Below are 20,335 nucleotides of genomic sequence, written 5' to 3'. Positions count from 1 at the left end.
TATTTCAAAGACAAAAACTAAAAGGAAGTAAATAACTAGCGAGAAAAAGAAAAAAGAAAAAAGGAAAAAGAAAACCCTGGCAAACCTTAAAACAGCAACACACACCTCCGCGTGTCAATCATGTAAAAGAGTTGAGCTTTAAATACAGAGGCTGCGCCGTGTAAAAAAGGTCGGCCAATCAAATGCTTCTGTTTAAGTTAAAGAAGTAGTCGGACATTTTGCTTTCTTGCCGTGGTGTGATGTGAAAAGATCAAAACCTTGTCCGTCCGTTCAACGTGTTAACTGGAGCACAGGTTAGCGGTTAGCTTGAGTTAGCATTAAAGATGGCACGTGGGGGAAAACCCCTATACCAGGGGACACGTTTCAACAACGAATAAAGAAGTTTCACATTAAAGAAAATCAGTGATTCACCGACACAGGACGTGTCCGAGGGGCCGGGGGCCGGGGGCCGGGGGCCGAGCTGCCCAACATTTTATTGGCTTTTTGTCTCCAGGCGATGAGGTGATTAATATCGTATATTTCTCCTGGTTTGAGAATTACTTTTTGATGACATCTGGGATAATGTAGATATACAGTTCAAAAACATATATAGCATAGGTGTTTTAATGTGAAAGGTTACATGTATATTACATTTATACACTGACTGTACGACAGAGAAGAAACAGAGGGAACCTGAAAAGTTTCCAGAAACATAGTACAGACCAATGAGGAGTACTGTAAGCATGTTGGTGTTTCTGTGTACAAGTTTGACAGAGAGAGAGAGAGACCATGGCTTAACTATAGCGAGAGAGGCACTGGCTGTAAAACAGAGAAGTGAATGGGGTCTCCCTCCTTGATAATGTCAGGATTTCCTGAACAGGCTGACCTGCGTTGACCCGACATGGAGGCTGAGTGGGTGTTGTGACGTAAAGCTGAATAACACATTGTTCCTCAGCGCTGAGAGGGTTTTCCCACCAGCGTTTTTCTTTTCTTTTTTTTTTTTGATAGCGGCCGTTCAGCTCCACAATGACTCGTGTTCCTGCCGTATGTAGTGCGGGAACAAAGCTGGGTGTTGACTGGGCTGTTTTCTTATTGTAACTTATTCATGTGTTTGCAGAGTCAGATGAGTTACATGATGCTAACACTCTCCAGTTGCTAAATATGAAGCTAGAGCCAGCAGCTGGTTAGTTTAGCTTAGCATAAAGACGGTAAACAGGGGGACACGACTAGCCTTGCTCTGCACCTCTACAGCTCACTGATCGACATGTGATATTTTGTTTGTTTAATTGGTACAAATACAAGAGTGCTAACCTTAGAGCCAGGGGTGCCCGTTTCTCTGTTTCCAGTGTTTACACTAAGCTAAGCTAAGCTAAGCTAAGCTAACCACCTACCGGCTGTAGCTTTATATTTACCGTACGGACACGAGAGTGGGATCAATCTTCTCATCAAGCTCTTGGAAAATAGTTTTTGTTGTAATATGTGTAATAACAGTCAGGCAATCCTAGAGAGCAACGATGCTGCATATTAATACTGAGACCAGGTACCGGTCTCACCATCATTTATGGGCCAAGGAGGTCGAGCACTCGGTTCGGTTCAAAGTTTCTTTGAGCAAGATACTGAAATCTTAATTGCCCTTGATGTATCGTCGGTGTGTGAATGTGCAGGTTTGGTAGAAAAGCACTTACATGTGTAGGGAAAGTGTTCTATGAATGTGTGTGTGTGTGTGTGTGTGTGTGTGTGAGTGTGTGTGAGAATGGATTTTTGTAAGGCGCTTTGAGTGCTGGAAAAACACTATATAAGTGCAGTCCATTTACCAAGCTGCAGTGCTCACCTGGTCTGGCGAAGAGGGATGGGGAGGGAGATGCAGAGGAAAGGGTCAAAGGTGTTGCTCTGTTTCAGACAGTGGGGGCATGTCAGTGAAGATCTGAGGAAAACAAAGCACACAGTCACATTAGAGTGTAAAAAACACACACACACACACACACACACACACACTTGCAAATGAATCTCGGAGTCGTCCTGATTAAGTCGGGCAGGAAAGGAGATGGCTTAATCTTGTTACGCAAGTGAACAACACAGGAAGAATGAGCACGCTGTTCCATTCAGAACGCCTTGATCTGATGGTGAGAAAGGGGGAAAAATGAGTGATGTAACTGGTGAGAATGAGAGAGACAAAGGGGTGGGTGGGGGGTTGGAAAGTAGTAGAAGGTAGAAGAAGCCCCCCTGGGTTGATTGGTGCAGTAAAGGGGGGAAACCTGCAGGAGCGGTTTCCATCTTGTTGCATCACTCTCACCAGCGCTGCTAATGCTCATTTGATGCCATTACGGGATCCCGAGCAGTGAGACTGAGGCAGTTTCCCTGAGTGAGGGCCTCTCTCTTCCTCTGCATCTGAACGCACAGGACACAGATCACCGAGAGAGGAAATGACCGAACGCATGGAGCAGTCATTTTCTGTTCCGACAGTTTTCCATTCATTCGCTTTTTGTTCATGATTACACTTCTTTCAATTAATCCCTCTTCACCTTAACGGGAGGAAATAATTTATTCCAGTGAGCTAATTGTCTGAGCAGTGAGTCAGAGAGTCCACTGGAGTTAATGGGCTGATGGCTGGAAGTGGTTTTCTAAACTGTCCTGCAACTAAATTAAATCTTTTGTCCGATATTTTTGAGTAAATCTGCGCAGGATTTCCTGGATAAGACTTCATGTAAATGCACAATAATTAAGTGAATGTTGAATATGTGCTTACAGAACAGGAACAGACTTACAAAGGACAATCAAACTGCCCTGAGGAAACATCACCGCAGATCCTTCTCACCCTCGGTGCAACCTACTTCCAACTTCTCCCGTCCGGGCGGCGCTACAGAACGCTGTACGCCCGCACAACCAGACAGCGAGCCATCACCCTGGCGAACACTTCAATCGATCACACAGAAACAATAACCTCTGACATCAAACATCACACACTGTAATATAACAAGCAAACAATGTACACATACACTCATCCCCTGCCTGCATATCTAGTATTTATTATTATCTAGTTTTTGCACTACTTTCATTGCTCTTTTGCACTGTCTGACCCATCCAGCACTCGTCTTGTTCTTAACTGTACATATACATATATATATATATATATATATATATATTTATATATATATTTATATGCATGTACCTAGCAGCAATGAAAAACCGGAGATAAATTCCTCCAGTAAAGCAGATTCTGATTCTGATTCAGATTCAATCAACATCCGACCTTATACTGTATATACAGAGATATATTATCATTATTATTATTATTATTATTATTATTATTACACAAGAGGTATGTGGAACGATTGTAGACCAGCTCAACAAATTAAAAATAAGTTAAATATATCTGCATATCGAGTCGTCTGTGACACATGATTGAGAGTGCACGAAAACTAGTTCGTAAGCAAGGAGAGAACTAATGGATAAATGGTTGAAATAGATCATGACAGCTAAAAATAACACTTAAGACAGTTAGCTAAGGTCTCATTCTCTAAAGACGAGCTACAATGCTTCTATCTCGTCTCTTTCAGCACAGGAAACACATTCATTCATTAATGCATTAATTGAGCATTAATTGTCCATGTGTCATAAATAAAGTTGGTTTAAATAAAAAAAAAAAAAACTTAGTGTAAGTGCAGTTGGATTGTCTTTTCCTAAGTCCTCATGAATTCTCCTTCACATCTTTCCTTGATGTTTTCCATCGAGGGCGAGGAGAAGGAGATTATTTCGAGTATTCGGCCGCAGCCCTGGATCAATGGTTGAAACAGCTCGGGATCCACTGATCTCACTAACTGGTCTGTGCTCAATCCTCAGTGGATCTTTTGCAACCGATTTCATCTGGTTTCAGGAGGAAGAAAAAAAGATTTAGTGAGAAAAAGAAGGGGGAAAAACAAATAAACAGGAAGATTGTTTAGGGAATAAAAAAGAAAAAAAAGATTCTCTTGAGAAAAGACACCTCTGTTAGCGAGAGCGCCAGTTCTCAGTCCTAACATTAAAAGACTGCAGCTGTACTTCGCAGTATATGTATAAACATAACACAGGTTGCACCTAATAAAAGCAGAAAGAAAATAGCAGCAGTCATTGCTCTTCTGCTGTAATTGAAACCTCTCGACACAACAGAGTTAAGTACAGTAGATAATGATGAAAAAACATCTACAGTGAACTTCTGTGGATGAACAAGGAGGGCATCGTTTTATTTTCATGCAGTCAGCTCCAGGGCACAGGGCCGCTGTTATTACTCTGATTTAGTTTTTCATTTCAAATATGAGATGAAATAACTTCTTTTTTTTTCTTATTTCATCAATAATTCTCCTACTGTAACGGCTGCATATAAATAGATAACAGTCTTTGTGCAAAGTGTGTTGGGGCCTTTACGACCTTCACGCGGCGTCCTACCACTGGAAATGAAGCCATAGATGAACTGTTGAGATGTGGCACCTGACAGACCCAGAGAGGGAAGAGAGAGAGAGGGTGGGGGTGGGGGGTGGGGGGTGAATAAAGCTCTATTCAAGCAAGCCCAGCTGACACTGGCTCTTAGTGGATCTCTCCCTCTTGGCAGAGTAGAATGGCTGCCCTACGGATGTCTTATTCTCGCCAGGAAACAGTGAGGGTAGCTGCTGCACTCCATGCATACAAATCACACTCAGGCTCCCACTAAAACATAGATGTGCCCCGCGCTGCTCGAAAACACTTAAAAAAGAGAAAAGGAGCAAAGGAAGAGGTGATATTCTGGCGATGCTCTAATGGAGGAAGCGTGCAGAGGTTGAGAGGTATGTATCCCCCCCCCCTCCCTCCTCCTGTCTGGGATGCAGCCATGCTGAAGAGGCTGTGCGCTTGATGCTCTGCACTATAACACACTGCTGAAGGCTTTGAATTTTCCCGAGTGACACATCACCTCGGTATCTTTATCTAATTGATTCTCTTTCCTACGAGAGGCAATTAAAAACAAAAAAAAAAAAAGTCTCAGGTTAAAATTAAACAGATTGGCAGCTAATCTTCTCGCCAAGCCTGGCAGCTATCCTCTGCTGTGGGGGATGAAAAATGTGGTTTTATTCACCACGCTAATGCTCTGAAATCGAAAAGGCATAAACCGTAATGCGCGCCTCATAATTCACTAATTGAAATGGCGATATAAACATAATAAACAGATCCATTACTGGGCCTGTAAACTCCGAAGTACCAGAAGCTCGAAACCGCCACAAATCAGGAGACGTGATCAAATCAAAAAAGTTCATCACATAGTTTCGCTTCATCTCCAGCACGTGGTGACGTGACAGACGTAAGCTGGAGATGAAGTAACGCTCGGCTCCGTCAACTCTCGCTGCTGGATCACGTCGTGACGTTGCTGCACCGCGAAGCGTTACACAGGCAGCGGTGCGGCCTCGGGACTGAGAAGGAAAGACCAATTCTAGAGCGTTTATCTCCATGGTTTCCTTTGTAAAGTTTGCCCTTAGCCAACCAAGTCATGTATATAACTGTATTTATATATACTGTACATATATCCGCTCTGTGCCATCCCATACTGCGTCTTTGGATAGCACAGTAGTTGAGTAGGAGAGGGGAACAAATTCTCGCCTGCCAGGCTGTTAAGACTGCTGCTTCCTGTCTAGACACACCCAAGGTCTCACAGCTGAAGCATTTGACAGCGAGGGGTGGCAATTAAGAGATGCGCTCTGACAGATGTATTACTGGCAGTCACACGGAGCTGACAATTTTTTCCCAAGGAACTGGCAGATGGAAGAAGGTATACCGATAAAACAAGATGTTGGAAGCGGTTCGGTCTGGAGGGACTACTTTTTAATTAAAAAAAGTTTGATCAATTAAAAAAACCATAGATCAGATTTTGGTGATGATGCACCTAAGAGCTGTGTGGTCGGTCAGTTCGGTCAAAGGTTTGTTGTGGATGGAGTCACGAGGTTTTGCATCAGAATCAGGAGCTTGACACAGAAGCTGCGGCTAAATGAACTGGTTAGAGACTGGAACCTATGAGGGTATGAGTTAAGAGTTTAATAACCCAGTAAGATGATGGTATGATGATAACCAAGAGGGAATGGCCACAGAGGTTTAAAACTCCCTGGATAAGAGCGCGGCAAGACGTTGCATAAAAAGGCGGGAAAGCCAAAAGGCACATCTTATCTTAGTATAGCTCGCAACAAATCTACAGTGCAAACATCTTACTCCTATCAAAGCGGGGGGGGGGGTCGGTGGTCTGATTTCTGTCAGTTCAGGGTCCTCGATGTGAAAAGGGTTTGAGAGCCACTGTCCTACAGAACACGGTGCATGGACGAGTTTGCCAAAAAGACTCAACCTCTGAATGATGCTCCACTCCCTGCAGACCAATTAGCTGCCTCTTGATGTGAGACTGGATGACTGATTGATGGGAGTCATCAGGACACATCCAGCTGCATGTGAACTGTTAATAATACAGTGTGGTGAAAAGCTGTTTTTTTTTCTTCTTTTTCTTTTTTTTCTGTACATCACCACAAAGTCCCAATAACCAAAAAAAAAAAGAAATTCACAAGGTATTAACAACTGTGCAAAATACTTCAGCGCTGGCACGGCTAACAACCTCAATTATTTCACCCAGCACAAAAGGTAAGCACTCTAAATAAGTACTTGTACCAAAGGGATTTCTATTTCCCTAAGAGGCACAGAGGTTAGGGCAGCGGGGTAGTTTTTCATCAGACCTTTTCAGTTTTACTGCTTTTGTCTGCTTGGTAATTACCGACTTGTGAAGATTTACTGTTCTTCTAACCTGGCATCTGCGTCTCTGAGGACCTCTGCGTAAAAGAAATAATGGCATCCCCATTACATTTGCTGTATGTAGCAATTACAGTATAATTGGAACAATGACGCCCCAAACACCACGTGAGCGTGAGCGGGCAGTCCGGTGCGGACCCCCGTCTCTGCGGACCTGCTACTGATAACATGACATCTTCATATGGTGCAATGGATCACCTAGAGCCTTGCTGCTAAGTCGTCGCTTAATTGTGACATTTTATTGGTGGCGGGTGCGAGTGCGGTCGTGTTTTAGGAAGGAGACTCACTTGTACTGGGCCTGGAAATGCTCCTGGACGAAGCTGTGCTGGACTCGGGGCTGCTGGGACCGGGACGGGTCAGGAGACGGCGCCTCTTCCGCTCCGGCGGGGCCCTGCAGCACAGAGGAGGCCACCCATAAACACAGAGCTGTCACATTTGTCACAGTCTTCAGAGATCCATCACACGTTGCCCGGCTTGTCAAGAGTGAACTCAAACTGTAGCAGTGAAACAGTATATTTGGAGGACAGAGGCTCCCACGGAGAGCAGCTTCAGCACATTTTTTTTTTTTTTTTTGCTTTTCTTTGGCAATAAAGTGATATTGTGAAAAGTGGTGGAAAGCACTGACCTAAACATAACCCCCTGGGAAAACCCTGTCTTTATTCTTTCATCTACTCACCTACAACAGAGAGGAAGCTGGCCTTGGATGAAGATAAAAGGAGAGGGGGAAAATATAAAAAAAATAAAAATAAAAAACAGAGTCTGATCACAGAAAGACGTACAAGGTCACAAAACAAATGTGTGGGACGGCACACACAGTGAGTATAACTCGCAACCACTGCTGCGCGTTAATGATGCAGAACTGAGCCAATAACCTTCTGCTTCTCCTGCAAATGTTTTGAGCTTGTGTCTTATCCGACTCCAGAAAAGATGGAGTAAGATTAGCTATGTTGTTGTCAGTAAGCTAGCATCAGTAGCCGGTTAGCTTAGCTTCACAGTCTGTGACATAAACAAAGATATTCTATAACAAACGGTGAACACTTCCTGTCTCCTAAGTGGGTGGGTGTGGTCTTGGTCTTGCTTGTCTATGTCAAAACATAACAACAACACAACACTAGATACATCTATTTATCAGCTAGCTTGATATCTGATCAACCCAGTGCAAGATAATATCAGGCTAATAATATTTCCCCACCAAAAATAGTTAAACAATAATAATAATAGTAGCAATTATTAAGCACAGAAACAGGAGTCTCATTTAAGTTTTACTTTTAATTCAGAAGAGAGATTTTATCTGTGGTGCCAGATCTCGCGAGTGTGTTTGCCGAGACAGAGACAGGTTATGAACAGAGTTAATTTAATCCTCATTTGTTTGTCTGAAAAACGCCATTTCAGCATCGGAGGATTTCTGGGCCGGGGAGGTGGTGAAACCCACCTGACACAGATACAGGAAGTGATGATTCGCTCAGTGAAACAGCAAAAAAAAATTTATACTTCATTTTTTGTGGCAACAATCTTTTCATCTAACGCTGAGCAAGAAAGCAGAGTGAGTGTGTTTCCCAAAATGCCACGCTGCAGAGGGCTAAAAACAAAAACTGTTAAAAGTTATAATAAGCAGTCATATTGTTTGGATATCTCTGTACGGTATCAGCTCCATTTCACACCTTAGGAGCCAGGAAAACATTCTTTCAGTTACCAAGTGGTTCTGCTTAAAAGGCCATAATGTTGCACACAAGTACCTTGTTAGCATTTCTCTGCTCGCACGCTATCAATCCCACAATAGCCCGGTGAAAAAGTCAGCTACTTGAAAATGCATTAAGTCATCATATCATTTCAGCTGCGCTTTTACACCGAGCTGGCCGGGGCCAAAAACGGAAATGCACTTTCCAAGCTTTCTCTGTTGACACACGCTCTCTCTCTCTCTCGCTCTCTCTCTCTCTCTCTTTCTGTTTACTGGTTCTCCGATTTTCTAGCTCATGGTCCCAGCACTGGCTGCCACCGCTCCCAGGCTGGCAGCTCGACCATGACCTCCGCTCACAAACGGAGCTGAAAGGAGGTTTAGAATTTCTAAAAAGGGAGGGAGAGGGAGGGAGAGGGAGGGAGGGAGGGAGGAATCAGTGCGAGGCGGACGCAGACAGAGAGACAGGAGAGTCCTTTACAGTTCACCACCATTTCAAAAATCCTGAGTCTATTCTTCTGAAAGCACGTGAGCTTTTCAGAGACGGAGCGCGAGACTGAAACCTGACCTTCCTGCCGCTCTGTGCTTCAGCAGGCACTTACAATCACAAACCCCCCCTTAACTCCCTCTCTCACACTTTTTCCTCTTTGCGTGGATTTTTAAACTTTAAAGCTTTTTTCAATTGCACCCGCAAAAAAAAAAAAAAACCACTGCCAAAGAGATGAGGTGATCTTTCTTGATCCCGGTTCACATAACACACGCAGTGCAACCCCTCGGACTCTCCTACTCCCTTTTTCCCGCCACATGCTTGGTAATGGATTCCATCGCTATCTTTTTCTTTTTCTTTTTCTTTTTTTTTAACGTAGAGATAACAAAGCAACGTTCAGGCCACCAAGTGCAGACAGAGCCGGTCTTATCACTCCTCAGAAATCCCTGCCATGTCGACAGACCAAAAGGCGTCAGGCTGTGTGTTAAACAGTAGCTCGTTGACGATGTGGACGTTTAAGAGCAGAGAGGAAGCGGGACGGGGTTACACTCTGATAAGGCCTCGCTCATCTGACCAACTGCCGCCGGCGGAAGAAATTGTTTTACAGGTTGTTAAGAACAGGGGTCCATCTTAAGAGGTGCCATGTGCCGTTCTGAAATTGAGATTTCTATCTTTGAAATTGGCTGTCGGAAAAATATGCCAACTTCAAGCTGATAAAAAAAAAAATAAAAAAAAAATGCAACAAAACAGGCAGGCAACAGCTTAAAAAGCTATTTTTAGAGTCAGGTCTCAACGACAGACGGCTGTTACCACAAGGGAAGGAAAAAAATAAAAATGGGAAAAACACAGCGTGTGAAATTTCACTTTTTTACATTTACCTCCAGCATTCTTCTTCTGAATATACTGTACAATACACACACACACACACACACACACACACACACACACACACACACACACACACACACATCACTACGACTGGGTTATTGTGTCTCCTCATTATCGTATAGAGCAGTCTGGATTAAATCAGCCCGTGTTGCCGCCTCCTGTCGCGGACACTGTGGCGACTGATTCGGTTCGTCTTGCAGGAGCTTGCTGTAAATTGGTTTTGTTGTTTTTTGTTTTTTGTGGTGTTGTTCGTGCCAGTTACTTTATTCCCTTTTATGCCATTGGTGTACTAGGACTTTCTTCTTGCTTCCTACCTGGGATATTTTCGGATCAGTCTGGGCGGGAGTACCTTTCAGCAGCAGGTTTCCCCTCTGGGACTATAGAGCTGATTTAACTTTAGTTTTTCTAGTGCAGCAGCAGCATCTGTCTGATTCTTTCACGCCTAACCTGTTTGGTTCAGTTAAAACGAATATATAATGCCTTGTAATCAACCTGTACAAGCCATGTATATATATATATATCTGTAAATGATTCGGTAACCACGGTAACGCACAGTCAAAAGCAGTATAAACTGTGCTCTGATGTGCCTGCATCCTGCTTGTATCTGCAGTTTATTAAGCCCATTAAACAGTGTGACAGTGATCCTCTGATTTATTGCTGCACAAGACGTCTCTACTTGTTTGTCATTACTCATAATATAAGGTTGATTTACTGTCTAATTTTACTAATAACGTTTTATAATCAGTTCTGTTGTGGCTCCAAAAGGCATCACATTCACATCGTACAGATCTAAACTGCAGTCAGGCACCATGGGGGGGGGGGTGCTGCTAATGCAGGATGTCCAATCAGTGCATCACCTGTCAGTCCACACGACTTCATGTTTACCTGCAGGGCGGTTTGTAGAAGCAGACCACAACTAAAATGCAGCAATGTGTAATTCCCCCCCCCCCCTGAGACGAATGAACTGAACTACAGGTGTGAAAGCAACACGAGAGGGGGGCTGGCTCACACCCTGACGCCTTGTTCAGACTCCCGGCCCAAATCTGTTTGTTTTTTTTTGGCATATCCAGATTTTAATTGGATTTATTTCAGAAAGTCTGGATGGAAAAAAAACACATGAAAATGCGATTCCAATCAGATTTCTACAGATGTGTCTCAGCCTGAGTCTGGACGCTCAAATCGGATTTCAAAGCGATTGTGCGAGATGATGAAAAGCTCCATTTCTCATTCTTCCGTGTCACCTGGGTAACTACACCTATGTCGTTACCACAGCAACCGATGCAGACGGGTCGGTGACATCTGGACACATGGATCCGATGTGATCGCTTGCAAAAGAACAGTACGGACGGTCTGTCCCGCAGATGTGATTTGAGGAGCAAACGGGATTTGCCTGCAGCTCCCTCCACTTTGGGCTAATGACAGTAAATGACTGCAGACTCCAGAGCGGTTAACTTCAACACTGCAGGCTGAGGAAGAAAAACGTGTTGTTATGCATGCAACAACACATTTTTCTTCAACTGGCAGTTTGTTATGATGAGACTCCTTACAACTGCTTTGGACAGGAACACAGGCGAGCTGTAATCTAGGACTGAAGTTAATGTCGGAGCTCATAATGAGGCGGAGCTAAAACCAGGTCCACTCGTCTGAAAAGGTAACACGGACAAATATAAACACAGAAAAAACGAGCAACTGCGAATATCCAAGATATGTCAAGTCTACCTCGGCTTAATCCGTAAGCCTAGGTGCCAGGGGAGGGGAGGAGGGGGGCGGGGGGGCGTGTGCCAGCGCCCGAGGAGCACGGAGGAAAATTAAAACTCAAATCCTTCACCCTGGCACCTCAGCGTGCTGTAATTGATTTTCTGGGATTTAGATAAATGACAAAGATACAGCATGCAAGTTGAGCTGTGGGCTGGAGCCCCGGCCGCTGGCTCAGCACTGTCAGCAGGAGGCCAGAGTTCACCCCTGTGATTTTTTGAGCTGACTGAGAGGAAGAGAGAGAGAGAGAGACAGAGAGAGAGAGAAAGAGTGATGGAGAAAGCGAACCGTGATAAGCACATTGTTGTGCAGCTGGCTGCTGAAAATCAGACAGCTGCCTGAAGAGGGTCATTTCCTTCAAACAACAGGAAACACCAGCTGATATCAGCTTCTATATTAATCGGAAGACCATTGTGACATTTCTGGTTTCCTGGTTTCTAGACAAAAAATATTCAAACTGATGATGAAGATTCACAAGGATTTTATTTTTCTACATCGCATCAAAATTAAAATGAACATTAGTCCAATACTGACTCAATAGAAGTAGTGGAAACAAATGCTGATGCTGTAAACGTGAATGACTTTTATGTGCTCAGAGGACTTTCCCACAGTGAGATCGATGTTATTGAGGAGAGTTTTGGCAGCCGTGGAAACAGCGCCGCATTCACTCATTATCCATTTCAGCAGCGAGGACGCAGACTCGCGCGGATGAGCAGCTCGCTCACTAAATCCAAGTCTGTTGACTCCTGGTCATCTGTACTTCAGCATGAAAGCCTGAAATCGCACTTCTTAACGGTGCACTCCGTCCCTTTTGGGGGGTGGGGGGGCTTTCAATAATTCACCCAAAAAAAAAAAATGTTGGCTGGGAGTGATTCATCTCTGCGACTCGACCCACTCTCGCTCCACTGTGGTGAAAATCCAGGAAATGTGGCCCTCATCCCCATCCTCACAGACCACCTGTCTCATCCTGATGGATTTTCAGGGATGGGGGAGGTAGATCGTAACGGGGGGGGGGTGGGGACGCAGTGCTTCACAGTAATGGTCCTGATGTAAATAATTTAAACAAGCCGTGGAAACACACAGGGATGGACATGTGCTTCTGCTGGAGAAAGCACTATAGTGGGGTGATTGAGAACAAGACTCAACAGCACCTAAACCCTGTGGTGACCATAACAGAGAGAGAGAGAGAGAGAGAGAGAGAGAGAGAGAGAGACAGAGAGAGAGAGAGATGTGGGGCAGGAGTACAGACACTGCACGCGCCTGTTTATCGATATAGACAGATGGAGTTACAGCGAGAGAAAAGAGAAAGAGAGAGAGAGAGAGAGGGAGAGAGAGAAAGAGAAAGAGAGAGAGGGAGGGAGGGAGAGAGAGAGAGAGAGAGAGAGAGAGAGAGAGAGGTACATTCAGTCACTGAATGAGTAAGAAAGTCAGAGTAGTACACAGAGCTGACACACAGAGCATTGATAAATAATGGACAGTCTCCCACACAACACTGCCTCCTGTAGCGCGCGCACCTCTCTATAAATAGACCCGATAATAATGATACTCGAAGCTTTTTCTCTCTGACCCTTCTGCCCATTATTCCCCCCCTACGGGCAATTACTCTATGTGGGGTGCATCTCGTATGGATATGCTAAGTGCCCAGAGACTGAAGGGCGGACCGGCTCCGTAGCAGGTCGGCTTCCAGCAAGATCAGGGATGTTATACAGATGACCCCCCCCCCCCCCGTTATCATTATAACATCTGAACACACACGAGTGCACCTGTGATGCTCATCTTCAATTTACTATCATTATTATTATTATTGTTATTATGTTTCCACCACAGAACATAGTATTTGTTTGGCTTTACGTTGTTATCCATTATCACCAGGGTGAGTCACTGAGAACAAGCATCAGCTCTGAAGAAGAGTTGTACTTCCACACTCCTTACTGGCTGCATGGATCCTGCTCGGTGCTCTGACCCCCCCCCCCTCCTGTGCCAAAGGTACAAACAACATAACGAATTTCTGCCAAAGAGATCAATACAGTGTCACAAAAGTCGAGTTCGTTTACAGAGCGAAGGTGAACCGTCGAGCAGCTGAGGCCACTTTGGCATCACTCTAGGATCTCCCCTTGAAATGTTTCCAAAGTCCTACATCTGCCTCTAAATACGTGAACTGCCCCTTTAATATTGGTGTAAACACATTCATTACTGACTGTCGGTGAGTCTGTCGGCACTTTGGTCCGGACTGAGATGGTTCAGTAACCGCAGACATCCATGTTCCCTGCAGGATGAATTAGAAACACTTTTGTGATTCCTCATCTTTTCATCCAGACGATCATCAGGTCCAAATCTCAGTTTGTCCAGTTCTTTGGTTTATGACCAAACAAAACAAAACTAATGACATTTCTATCAGCCTCAGCTCCCGGTGTCCTGACGGTGTACGAGTCACATTTTAAAAGCAGGCCATGAGTGTTGTGAGTAATACTAAAGATGACATCGACTTAACCAAAAGCCCTTTGCTAACTGCCCAAACAGTCTGACCTCAGAGTGAGTCACAGATAAAGGACACTGACTGAGAAAATGATGTGCTGTCTGCAGTTAGTTTCTCACAGCGGGGAGTTTACGCGTCCTGCTGCGTTTCCACTCCTTCCCTCCGACAGGACGGGCTGGAGGAGCTGAATCGCTCACAGCTATCCGATGTGACCCTTTAGATATTCTGCCTGTAGAGAACTGGCAACTTGATCAGGTTGTCTTTTGTCCAATGCATGCTGGGATACGCTCCCCAGCTGTATGAGATTGTCACAGATAGGGTCTGAGGATGAGCGGGGACGCACCGTATCAGGGCCAATACCGACCTCATTAACGGAATAGTTAATTAAGCTCATTTGTTTTCTTGCAGATAAGAAGAACGACACCAAACTAATACTTTAAATGGATCGAGTATCAGCCAATCGTCACCAATCCACGACAGAGGAGTGGTAATGCCACTTCTCGCACCTAGATAACAATAATTACATTTTAATGTGAAGGCAGCGTTAGGCCTTTACTGCGAAACAGGAAGTGGTGACATCGACCCACGTGGTTAACGTTACCAAAAATATTCTTCCTATAGTTTTTCTAACTGTTCATTTAAGCCTTTTCTGCACTTTCAGAGATCACCTGGAAACTTTGCATAGTTGGAATATGTTTCATGAAATGCTTTACAGAGCTTGATTAAAGAGACTCATTAACAATGAACTTACAGCAATTAACATTAAAAAAAGAGACACTGCGGAGGAACAACGTTGTTTATAAGGCCACCACTTATATCTATAAATATTATAAATATAATACATATCTTAATCAGTTCCGCACAGAGAGGTTTACTGATTATAAACGTGGGAAAAGAAAGTCGTCAGTACAATAAAAGGCCAATAAAGCTGGATCAGTGAGGAGGGTTCATGTGTTCATGTCAATAACTTTGTGGGACAATAAATAAAACTCATTTGGGGGGGGGGGGGGAATGGTGGTGCAGTGGTTTGCATTGTTGCCTCACAGCAAGTTCGACCGGAGTTTGTTCTCCTCTCTGTGTTCTGGCTTCCTCCCACAGTCCAGTGTCCGGTGGTTTAGGTGAAGTGCCGACTTTAAACTGCCCGTTGTTTGTCTCCATACGTCAGCCCTGTGATAGACCGGTGACGTGTCCAGGGTGTATGTCAGCTGGGATTGTTTAAAGAAATAAACAAAAAAACAAAACAGCTTTCTCCTGAAGTTTGCACGGTGAATGTGACTTTGCGAGTCGTATCTTAAGAAGATTTATCCCACCTTTAAGAGAGCAGCGGGAGAGGCTGAGGGGAAATTAATTCTAATGAAGGCAGGTCGGCCTCCTGAGCTGATGAGGTTTATTATTACCCTCCTGCTTCTGCGGCTGCCGCTGATCACCGCAGTGACACAGACGAGGATGAAAACGTCTGCGCACGTCAACAGAGACCCACAGGAGCCTCTGGTACCTGCCAGCTACGTAGAGTTTGAACGTCTGTCACAAACAGCAATAAATACGTTCGTGTGCTCGTACACACACAGGAGCGCTGATGAGGATTAAAAGGGTTTAACACTGTAGGAATACACATTATTAAAGCTGGTTCCTTTAAACTGATATTTGTGGGTGAGGTTGGATTGATAATTATTGCTTTTTAAAGAAAAAAAAACCATTTATCTTCACAGGCAGATTCAATTTAACTCAAGATAACGCATTAACACTGGACTTGGCGTGACAGGCACGCCTCCCTGCTTAAATCACTTCTATCAACAACTGTTTAAATCATCCCAGTCAGCTCGGTTTCAGGGCGATTGAATTGACACACTCTCTGGAAAAGCCTCCACTCAGCAAATCTGAATCACTTAAAAACTGTTGGGGTCGACGCCGTCTGCCTTTCAGACCCGGCAGAGACTGGGGGGGGATTTGAACGTGGGAGGGGAATTTCTCTTTATTAAACAAAGAATCAGTCTTGATTTAACTGCACTTCTCTACAAAACAAGATGCTGCTGCTTTAAAAACTTTCAACGGGTGAAATATTTAACTTTTGAAGTAATTAGACGGATGTCACACACTCTAATAAAAACTAATAAATAAATAATAAATGAAATCATGAGAGTTTGGTGTAAGATGATCAGACGCGCCGATTAAAATCAAACATGTTTCGTATTAATTTAAGTTTTTAATCTTGGTTCAAACAGTGAAACTTTCTCCCGCACCGAACGAGAAGCAGCTCACCGACACTGCGCACCGAGGCGAGGATGTGAGTCACTGAGCATTTAATAACGAAGGGAGGAAGGGGTAAATGGACACAAGGAAAATAATTTCAAAATAAAACCGGAAATAATGAATACAAAGTCCAAACACAATCATTTTAGGGGCAGATCATGACAATTATAGTGTTGAGTTCCTAATTTCATATAATAACAAAGATAATAATAATAGATAATAAAGATAATAAAGATCCCCCAATCTTATAGTGTGAGACTAAAAAGTCTGTGACTTATGACACATTGTCTTTAGAGGTGAGAGCATGTCAGACTTTAGTCTTTTAAAAGTCTTTCCTCTTAGTGTATGGGATATTAATGAGGAAGTGTTTTGTGGGCTCGCCTCCCTGCGGAGCACAAGTGCAGTTTTTAGAAACGTCCTTTAACTGTTCTTTAAACGGGCAGTGATGCATTGTGTTGTCTGAAGCAGTCAGACAGTTTCAGCTTAATTGTGTCTGTGCCACAGTGAACAACCCCAAGCCTGAAAACCAGCTTCTTTTTTTGATTTTTTATACCAGGAAGCAACAATGGCGTCATGTCCAACCTCCAAGAGAGACACTGACTGACCATTTAGATGGACACATGAAGTTCATTTCAGACTTACTGTGCATCCACACACAGACATCTCTCATCTCAGCATCTGTAGGGGGTGGGGGGGGCTTAAGACTCTTAGCCAATCAACACTGATCTGGGTCGGGGGTGAGAGAGGACCTCAAACGCACAGAGGTCACACCCGGACCCTTCCCTTCAAGCTGCTTTTCCAGCTGGGTGGCTCCGAGCCACAGGAAGCCATTTCAGCTTGGCAGGGCAGACAGAATCAAAGGCAGAGCGGAGAGGACGCACGCACGCACACACACACACACACACACACACACACACACACGCGCACACACACACACACACACGCACACACACACACACACACAGCACAAAACACACAAGATTCACAACAGAACCATTCGTATCTAGCCCTGACGGGAGCGGAGAGCAGCACTGACCACACACAGGCAACTGCGCGGCTCTGCTGTGGGTTTTTCGGGGTGCACTTACAGCCGAGAGCTGCTCGAATGAGTTAAAAAAAAAAAACTAAGTCTGAAATCTTGGTACAACGTCTGGGTCACTGTCTGGATGTGTGTCTAATTTCAGTACAAAAACCGCCCACGTAGTACACATCAAGAAATCTCCAGGCATGGGGAAAGGCAAGAGAGCTGATAAAAAAAACAGGAGAGCCACATTGTGACTGTTGTGCTTTTAATGTGAAGGAGGACGAGGACCAGGCTTATCAGCACCTATGAAGACGTGTGTGAACCCTGTGGAATGAGCCGGTTTTCTGCATTGATTGGTAATAAAATGTGATCTGATCTTCATCTAAGCAACAACAGTGTCCCCGAAGCTAATATCACTCAAAACACATAATATTTTGTAGCTTTATTGATCATGTACTTATAGCTAAGGTAGGCTACATTTCTTTTCTTAAAACTATTTCAAGAACAAACATCATCAAACAAATAATGATTCTTAAAGCTTTAACTGTCATTTTAAAATCAGAATTTAGAGTTAGGATTTAAAAATCACATTCGGACAACAGTTTAAATAACAAATCGCATTGTCACTTGTGAAACTTATATCATTCATACTTTAAGTCACACACACACACACACACACACACACACACACACACACACACACACACACACACACACACACACACACACACACACACATGCATATACACACGTGCACAGTGGGGTTTTATTTGTCCTGTTGTTTTTATGCTAATTCCATTTTATGAGGTTATTTGTTTGGATGTTTTAGATTTGATAACTAATGTGTCTGTAACAATGTTTGTCTTTATGATCATATAAACAAACAAATAAAATAAAAGATTGGGTTAGACTATTAAGTGCTTAATCTGTGAGTGAGAGCACTGCAATTTCAAGTGAATGCATTATTTTGTTATTATAAATTAAATTATGTCGGTTTAATTTATTCTTCAAATATCCAATTTACTTGGATCCAGCAGTGATTATGGGCCACAACAGTATTTGTATCATTTAGTGTTATTATTATTATTAGTATTAGTTTAATATTGTAGTATTTATATATACATCAAATCATTGGATTGTTCTTGTCCGTACTGAATACACTGATCAAACATTCACGGTGTAGGTTGGAAGAAGTATGTGAACCTCTCACTTAACGGCATTAGCAAAAGCTGCCTGGGGTCAGGAGTAATCAAACTCAGTGTCAATCAATGAAACCAGATCGGAGGTGTGAGTTAGAGACACTTTGACTTGGAAAAAAACAAAACACTTCAAACATCTGCTGACGTGACACATGCAAACTAAATATCTGGGTTATTCTAATGGGTTATAGGTTGGGTAGGTTTGACCTAACATTGGGTTAAATACAGTGACCCATGGGTTGAAGATGCAGCACGAAATAGAGGCTCCAAAAGTCCAAGTCGCCAAGTTTATGCAGTTTAAGCCACCAAAAGAAAGACCGGTACGAGAAACATTCATTTGAAATGAACGTTATACATTTCTACAGAGTTTTATACACTTTAAATGTATAAGAAGCATTAAGTTATACGCGGCTAACTTGGCCGAGATATCATGCGCTTGTTTCATCGTTTCATAACCATTTAAATTAAATTCTAAACATTAACAGCAGAAGTTGACTGAAGCAAATGTAAGTAATTAAACTCCCAGTGATGGTGATAACCTAGAATTAGTTGAGTAGCTTTTAATTCAACAAAATAGTCATTTTTACCCATTTCTGGGTAGAAAACATAACCCCACCCTGCTGGGTTAAAACAACCCATGGCTGGGTCAGTGCCGTTTTTTAACCGGCACCCACACATCAGTCAAACTGTCTATAAATGGAGATGATTTAGCTGCGTGTCCTGCAGGTGGGCGTGCAGCTGAGACGACTCCAAAAGCAAACAACTCGGAGTGATCAGTAACGAAGAAGCTCAGGGTAACAGATGGAGACGTACAGGAAGCTGGTGAACGTCTCTGTTCATGAGTCAAACAAACACAAATCATGGTGCATGGAGCTTAGAGTCTCCAAAAAGTTTGACAGAGAGCAGCTTGACTCTCCACAACACTACTGGGAAAATGTTCTGTGGACTGATGAAACTACGAATTGTTTGGAAGCATCATGATTTGACAGTGGGGTGCGGTCCAGTCCGAGCCCGGACCTCAACCCAGTGCAGCTGCTGTGCAATAACCTCAGAGAGCCGCTCACACCCGACACCCTGAGAATATGAACAAGCTTCCTCCTGAACACTGAGCAGCTCCGATCAGCAGCTACTGGACGAGCCGGTTTGAGGTTATTGCTGCCAAAGGAGGTTCGAGCAGTTATTAAACCCAAGGGTTCACTTACTGTTTCCACCTGCGCTGTGAATGTTTAATGGCTTTGTTCAATAAAAGTTCACAAAAGATTGTAATTGTTGGTGTGATATTAGCTTAGGGACACTGTGTTCGACTACATTTGTGACTTGGATGAACATCAGATCCTGTTTCGTGACCAATTAATGAAGAAAAACCGGCTCATTCAATTGTCCTTACTTGACCAGGCACGTTTTTGTAAACAGCTACACTCCACCAGCAATGTTTGTCATGTAGAATCAAAGAAGTAATTTCTCTCTCCGTTTCCCCATCTCTCTGACTGTCACTACCGCTTACTGTCCCCCACCACCAGCACCAGCACCAGCACCACCCTCCACTGCCCCACACCATCGCAGAGAAACTCAGCCTCACCTCTCCTTCTCTGTAGTCGCGCTGCACAACAAGTGTCTCTTTCTTCCTGCCACTTACAAAGAGCCACATTCATGAAGCAGAGCGAGAGTGAGAGCGAGACAGAGAGAGAGAGAGAGAGAGAGAGGGAGGGTGAAGCACTGTTTCCTCAGTGATCAACGATCAACAAACCCAGAGAGAATGTGCGCCACATGAGTCAAAGCCACGGGGAGTCAATGCCAAATGTTAGAATGTGTGTAG

At 43.7% G+C, this 20,335-nt stretch overlaps 1 protein-coding gene across 1 annotated transcript in view; it reads right to left on the bottom strand.

The window, feature by feature from the left end:
* Positions 1-20,335, bottom strand: part of LOC111238106 (ubiquitin carboxyl-terminal hydrolase 43-like) — a 61,031-nt gene that overhangs the window by 29,927 nt on the left and 10,769 nt on the right. The window contains exons 3-4 of the mRNA XM_022767506.1: positions 7,053-7,156; positions 1,811-1,903 (exon numbers count right to left, since the gene is read on the bottom strand). Coding sequence (XP_022623227.1) covers positions 1,811-1,903; positions 7,053-7,156 — 197 coding nt within the window. The remainder of the gene's footprint in view (positions 1-1,810; positions 1,904-7,052; positions 7,157-20,335) is intronic.

This window comes from Seriola dumerili, unplaced genomic scaffold (assembly GCF_002260705.1).
Source record: "Seriola dumerili isolate Sdu_G_001 unplaced genomic scaffold, Sdu_1.0 BDQW01001191.1, whole genome shotgun sequence".
In the NCBI taxonomy this organism is placed as follows: domain Eukaryota; kingdom Metazoa; phylum Chordata; class Actinopteri; order Carangiformes; family Carangidae; genus Seriola; species Seriola dumerili.
This window is presented reverse-complemented; position numbering and strand designations above follow the sequence as displayed.